This window comes from Raphanus sativus, unplaced genomic scaffold (genome assembly GCF_000801105.2).
Source record: "Raphanus sativus cultivar WK10039 unplaced genomic scaffold, ASM80110v3 Scaffold4042, whole genome shotgun sequence".
NCBI classification, from domain to species: Eukaryota; Viridiplantae; Streptophyta; class Magnoliopsida; order Brassicales; family Brassicaceae; genus Raphanus; species Raphanus sativus.
The window spans coordinates 2,458-8,779 of NW_026619345.1; the positions used below are offsets into that span (position 1 = coordinate 2,458).

General features: G+C 34.6%; 2 protein-coding genes across 2 annotated transcripts; both read right to left on the bottom strand.

Annotated features, from left to right (window-relative positions):
* Positions 1–205: 205 nt before the first annotated feature.
* Positions 206–1,426, bottom strand: LOC108835720 (probable glucan endo-1,3-beta-glucosidase BG3). Its single transcript, XM_018608944.2, has 2 exons — positions 1,252–1,426; positions 206–1,139 (listed from the first exon to the last, which is right to left on the bottom strand). The coding sequence occupies exons 1-2, from the start codon at positions 1,328–1,330 to the stop codon at positions 574–576; spliced, it is 645 nt and encodes a 214-aa protein (XP_018464446.1). The 5' UTR covers positions 1,331–1,426; the 3' UTR covers positions 206–573.
* Positions 1,427–5,137: 3,711 nt separating this feature from the next.
* On the bottom strand, positions 5,138–6,308 carry LOC108838215 (glucan endo-1,3-beta-glucosidase; the record flags this gene model as incomplete). The annotated part of the gene is given in 1 exon segment (XM_057001827.1): positions 5,138–6,308. A coding segment is annotated over 1 exon segment (952 nt), but the record flags the coding sequence as incomplete, so codon positions are not given.
* Between the last annotated feature and the right edge of the window lie 14 nt (positions 6,309–6,322).

The window sequence follows — 6,322 nt, forward strand, 5'->3', positions numbered from 1 at the left end:
GCAAAACATGCTCTGCAAAAGCAATATTGGAAGAAACTGACTGTAGCAGAAATGGCGGAGCGTCGAGCAAAAGGACTTTGTTTCAATTGCGATGAACTCTACACGCGAGATCATGTTTGTAACCCAGTCCTTTTCGTATAATGCCTGTCAGGAACGGAGATGATCAAGAGGATGAACCATTCGAAGACGAAGAGTTCGTGGAATATGTGGAAGGAAGAAGAGAAGCTGCTAGAGGCATGCCTAGAGTTGGAGCTTGAGGACAAGCTCCTAGTCGAGGAGGAGAGTAATGATATGAGATATGAGTTTTGGAATAAAAGTTATGATTTTGATGATTTACTATTTACGTTAGATTAAAGATTTGGATGTTTTCCTTTTAGTTAAGCTTATAGGTATTTTCCTCTTTTAATTAGGTTATGATATCTTGTGTCATAACCTATATAATGGTTTTATATGATTAATAAAGATTCAACTTCCAACAATTAACCTTAATCTCCAAGAGAATTTAGGGTTAAAGGAAGCTTAGTTATTTCTATCTTTCTCTTCTTCACGTGAAAAACGGCACCGGTTACGAGATCACAGTCGGCTCGTATCATTTGACCCGTCACTGACTACAGTCTTTTTTGAAGCTAACAGCGCGTACTCCAAACTGACGGCTCTCATGTTGTTAACGTAGCCGAAGTAAGTGTAGAGGTTCACGAGCAGATGAGATTTCCTGATTCCCGAGAATTCTATCACCGGCGTAAGAAAGATCCGAAAATCTGGGGTGAACGATCCACTCGAGGGAGGAAACCCACTAAAACCGCTGGTGTCTATAGCTGTGGAGACCTTGATCCCGAGGTCTGAAACAGCTCTCTCGATTTTTTGCATTGCGGGGAGGAGACACATTGCGTATGGGTCCGAGGGTTGCATCTCATTCCCTACCGATATGTAGAGGAATCTGACACCATTTGTGTAGTTGCGGACGTAGTTGCTGACCCAAGTGTCTGCTTGCGACTGGAAGTAGGCGAGAACCTCATGGTCAGGATAGTAAAGCCATCCGCTGGATGTTACGCTGCCGGTAAAACGCAACCACATCTGCCGGATGTGGCAAGTTGTTTCCAATTTTCTCGTAGCACACCCCGATTTGTCCCGCTTCATTTCTAAATTAAAGATCATACGTAATGAAAATAATATTTAATCAAATTCTGATACTATCATCAGGTAGTTGACAAAAAAAAAATATTATCATCAGGTTAAGAAAGATAACTGAACCTGCCGTGTGGTAGAAGGAAGCTGAGAATAAGCAGAACAGTGGTACTGAGGCTAAGCAACTCGATCGATGCTGAGACATCTTCAAGAAATAACAATGTAAAGATGATGTTAAGATACACCGATTTTGTTTTATTCCAAGAGTAAACGGATGACTTGTAAGTCAATGAAATGAAACAAAGTCATCGAATCATATCGTTCACTAGTTTTAGAATGTTATCCATTAAACCCATCGTTCATGAATGTCTCACTAAATCTATGCTATGAAAAAAATCAGAAGTGTGAATTTTCTTTAACTGACCAAAATTATTTTGGATCCTAGGGCAAAGTTTTTTTTTGGTCTTTTAAGTTTGATTTTTTTTAATAAATTTTTGCCTTTTGATAAATAGAACTTTAGTTCTTTTTGTATAGTTTTCTTTTGGTAGATAAGATTTTGTTACGGAACCACAATAACATATACATACATAAATTTTCATATGGAATTTTTTCAGTTTTGTTTTGATTATTAACATACAGGATTGAGCTTAGACCGTCGCACTCCATGTATCCCTACGAAACTGTCCTAAATGTAGCTTTTTTTTTGAATGAATGTAAAATTTATTCAAACAAAACATTATTACATCAGGTGCAACTTTGATTTCTCTAAGAGAATAGAATGAAAAACTCTATGCACAAAGGAAACCCGAAACAAGTTCTTCATGCATTTTGGCTTTGCTCCAAACCAGGTTACCAAACCATCTTCAAAGAAATTCCCCCTCCCTTTAACTGAAAGAAGCTTCAATCTCACATTTTTGTCCACAAGCCTAATCAGGGTATTTAAACCTCTTGGTTTCTCTCCATGTTTGCGAGCATTCCTCTCTAAATGTAGCTTTCAATAGAGCCTAACCAGCTTGACTCAGAAATCTTACTGTTAAACGGAACACATCGTCCACCTTCTCAAAGTCAAATATACTCTGGCTCAAATTCTATTAGTTATATTTTTTTTGGAGCAATTCTATTAGTTATATATTTTTTGAAAACAAGCCGGATTAAAATAGCTAATCAGAAGAATCGAGAATAAGTAATACTATCTAAAGCAAAATGGTAATAAATTATGTTGATTTTTTTTTAAAAAGGTTAGACATAGAATATCCGAATAATGGATAGGGCCGGCTCAACAGTTATACGGACCCTAATGCAAAAAAAAGTTGGACTAATATTAATTTAAAGTTTTTGATAAATTTTATTTTAAAAAAAATATTACGAGTATATTTTCAGAAAATTGTGATGAAACTAAATATTTATATATATATATATACATATATAGAAATTTTTTTAACTCATTTATAGATATTTTTAACATAAAATTACATATATTTTTTAAATTCCGGACCCCTTAACTATTAAGAAATGAGGGGACATCGGACTGGATCCAGGGCGGTCGCACCGTTTGTCCCCCACCTAAGCCGGCACTGATAATGGATCTTTCCCTACACACCCCACTGCATACAGCCTAAGATTAAATGCGATGATGACTTGCATTTTGGAATCATGGTAAAAGCCGGTAACCACACGTCTATTATGGACCATTGAATTGTATCCTAACGTTGTTAGACAAACTAGCCACCATCAATTATTGTAAGATGGCTTTCGTTACTAATAGTTCTTGAAATCATCAATGGCACTTTAGTTATTTCTCCTTAGACGATAATTTCCGAAAGTTCGGAAGTTTTTCTATAGAGAAACATTAACTATAGCCATCATCAGTTATGTGTGTTTCTGTAATGGATAAATTTGGCATTTGATACTCAAAAAGTACAATATTGTAACGAATATAATGAGATGGGCAGATAAAAATTTAGTGGATACTGGGTAACCAAGCATTTAAGGGAACACTCCTATACATATATAATCAATAACCTCATCGTATCAATGGATGTTAATTTTTGTTATGAAAATATTAATGAATATTCTTATACATGTGTGAAGTATACATTATGTTCTTAATATCAAGTCGCAGGCTAGTAGCCACCTCATAGCAGTCTAGAAAAATCAGGGGCGGATGCAGGTTGTGTGGGGGGAGGGTGCAGTTACCTTACCCCCATAAAAATATGATAAAAAGTTAGAATATAGCTAAATTGTGACGTGTACGCTTATCAGAGTGGTTGTTGCCCCCACTGCGTAGAAACCTCTGCGCCCTGTTTTCTGTTCGAAACCTTTATTTTTTGCATAACTGTTTTAATTTTGAAGCTATTTATTATTTTGAAATAGAAAATAATCTTCTAATTCCATCTCTTAAACAATGCTACGATTTAACTATTCTTTATTTCTTTTCTAAAAAAGTATATATACCATTTAATTATTCTAGTCTCATCCTCTTTGGTGATGATTGTTTTGTTAGATTCTAGATTTTAGTTTTTGGTTTTTAGTTTTTAGTTTTTGGATTTTGGTTTTTAGTTTTTAGTTTTTAGTTTTTGGTTTTTGATTTTGCAGTAGATTTTAGTTTTTTGAAAAATTTGATTGGTGGTTTAGATTTTGGTTTTTAGTTTCTGGTTTTTGTTCTTAAAAAATAATAAAATGAAAAATATTTTTAATAGTAAAATATTTATCACTGAAAAAATAAAATAAAATTAATACTATTATCAAAGTATACAAACTAATTATAAATTATTTTAAAATAATAAATTCAAATATATAATAAAATTATATTGAATCCCACAAAGATGCAGAAATTTGATCCGAAAGGTTTTCTATATAGTGCATATGAGTGTAAGAAAATTATTTTATTGAATTATTGTTTAACTTAACAAAAATCCACACTGCTTAGGAAAAAGATAGTATAAGAAAATTCTAAATACTTAAAAATGTAGAATATTTGTGAAGTTCGTAAATACTTAAAAATGTAGAATATTTGTGAAGTGATCATGTTTACTTTGAGCGGGTGATTTTAGAGTTGTAGAATAGTAAACTATTTATTAACATTAGAAATTTATAAAAAAAAAAAGAGAAGAAAATCTGTTTTTGTTTTTGTTTTGGTCGTAGGTATAGGAAGAAACCACATGAATATGGATTTTGGTTTCTAAGAAGGAATTAGCAAGAGGAAGAAAAAAGCAGATTCCCTAAAAAATAGGAAATCTAATTGACTAGAATCATGACTGGCTAAAATATGGTTTTTGGAAAATCAGAAACTAAAAACTAGTTTAGAATCTAAGTCTCTTTGTTTTGCACACTAATTTTATTTTAATTTATTTTTATTTATGTCTAAAAAACTACATTCCAATTTCGCTCTGTAATCACAACTGCATCTAATTTATTGATTTTTTAACATATTTTTTGTATTCTCTTACAACATTTTGTATATTTTCTATAAATTGTAGAAAATGTTCAAAACTGAAGAATAAATTATTTTTTAAATTGTATTTTTTTTCTATTTTCTTACGCTTTTTATTAATTTGTTGTTTAGAATATAATTTATTTATCAAATTTTTAATAATAGTTATTTAATTTTGATATTTATTATTTAATTTTAATATTTTAAGATAATGAAATTTATAAAAGTAATTTAAATATTAAATAAATTTTCTCCCGTCAAAAATATTTCTAGAGCCGCCACTGAAAAAAATCAGTACAAAAGATAACGAAAAACAAAAATGTTTTGAAATAGTTTAAAACTCGTACCACAATTTAAGATTGAGTTTGGCACTAAAGATTGCAACCACGAAGGGACATGTGACATGTCTTACGTAGAACAGCAAGCATTGTGTAGTTATCCTAATTAATAGCCAAATAAATTTATTCTTGCGGTTGATTTCAGTTTCGGACAGACAAAAATAAACGACGTGTTGATGATGGCTTTGCAGCCTTTGCTAGGCTTGTGTAATGTCTAACTGTTTCAGCTAAATATTAAAAAAGTTTTTGTTTATTATAATCGAACAATTTTTTATATATTGAAGATTTTTAAACAACTCTCATTACTTTATTGAAACAGATGAAGTAAAAACAACGGTTAAGGCTCATTAGTCCTTATTATTACAACAAGTTCACACATTTTTAAGACATAAAATCCTCAAATAGACAATAACCATTTACCGCATAACCCTTGCTTCTTTAAGAAGTCTCTCGAAGGAGATTAGTTGAACTTAACACCATATTTAAGCTGTCTAGTAGTAGGATTAAACACCCCAAAGAACCTCTCAGTCGCATCACCCTGCTTCTCATTCTCATCGAACATGGCGAATATGTAAGTCTCTATAGGTCTCCCTCGCCTTTTCGGAGATCCATTCTGCACACTTAGTCTCAAATTGTTAACATAAGCCTCCGCATTCGGCACACTTGCCCCAGGTCCTCCCTGTGTGGGCCAACCGCTCTCCGACACCACGACTTCCAACGATCCCCCGCCCGATTTCTCCAATGCCGCGTAAACTGAGTCGAGATTGGCGTCGAAGAGGTTTTGGTAATGGAGCTGGTTGTTGGGGTCATTGAATTCATTGTTACTATTCGGTTGCAACAGAGCGAATCTTAGAGAGACGTCGCCGTTCTTAAAGCCGAAGTAAGTGTAGATATTCACGAGCAGCGGAGATCGCTTGTTGACCAAGAAACCTATCACCGGTTGGAGAAAGTTTCTATACTCATCCTTGAATCTTCCGCGCGAGGGAGGATACGTGTCCGTGAAGGCTCCCAAATATGTAGTCGTAGAGACCTTGATATTGCTGAGGCCTGCTGCGGAAAGCGCTCTATCAATGTTCTGGATAGCCTGGAAGAGGGCCCCCGCCCCCTGTTCCCCTGGGTTCAGCTCGTTTCCGACCGATATGTACTTGAATCTGACATCGTTGTACCTCTGGACGTTGTCTCGGACCCATGTGTTGGCATCCGCTTGGCTATCTGCTAGACGTTTTATGTCGCTATTGGGAACGTCGAGGATGAACTCGATGTTGGAACCACGGAGAGCGTTGAGAGCTTCAGGATTGGGACCGTACATCCGCATACGCGGGATGCTGTACTGCTTGTACAAAGCCACAACTTCCGGTGGCTTTGGTAGGTTATTTCCCAACTGCCCGAAGCATACTCCGATTTGTCCAGCTAGTAATAAAATCGT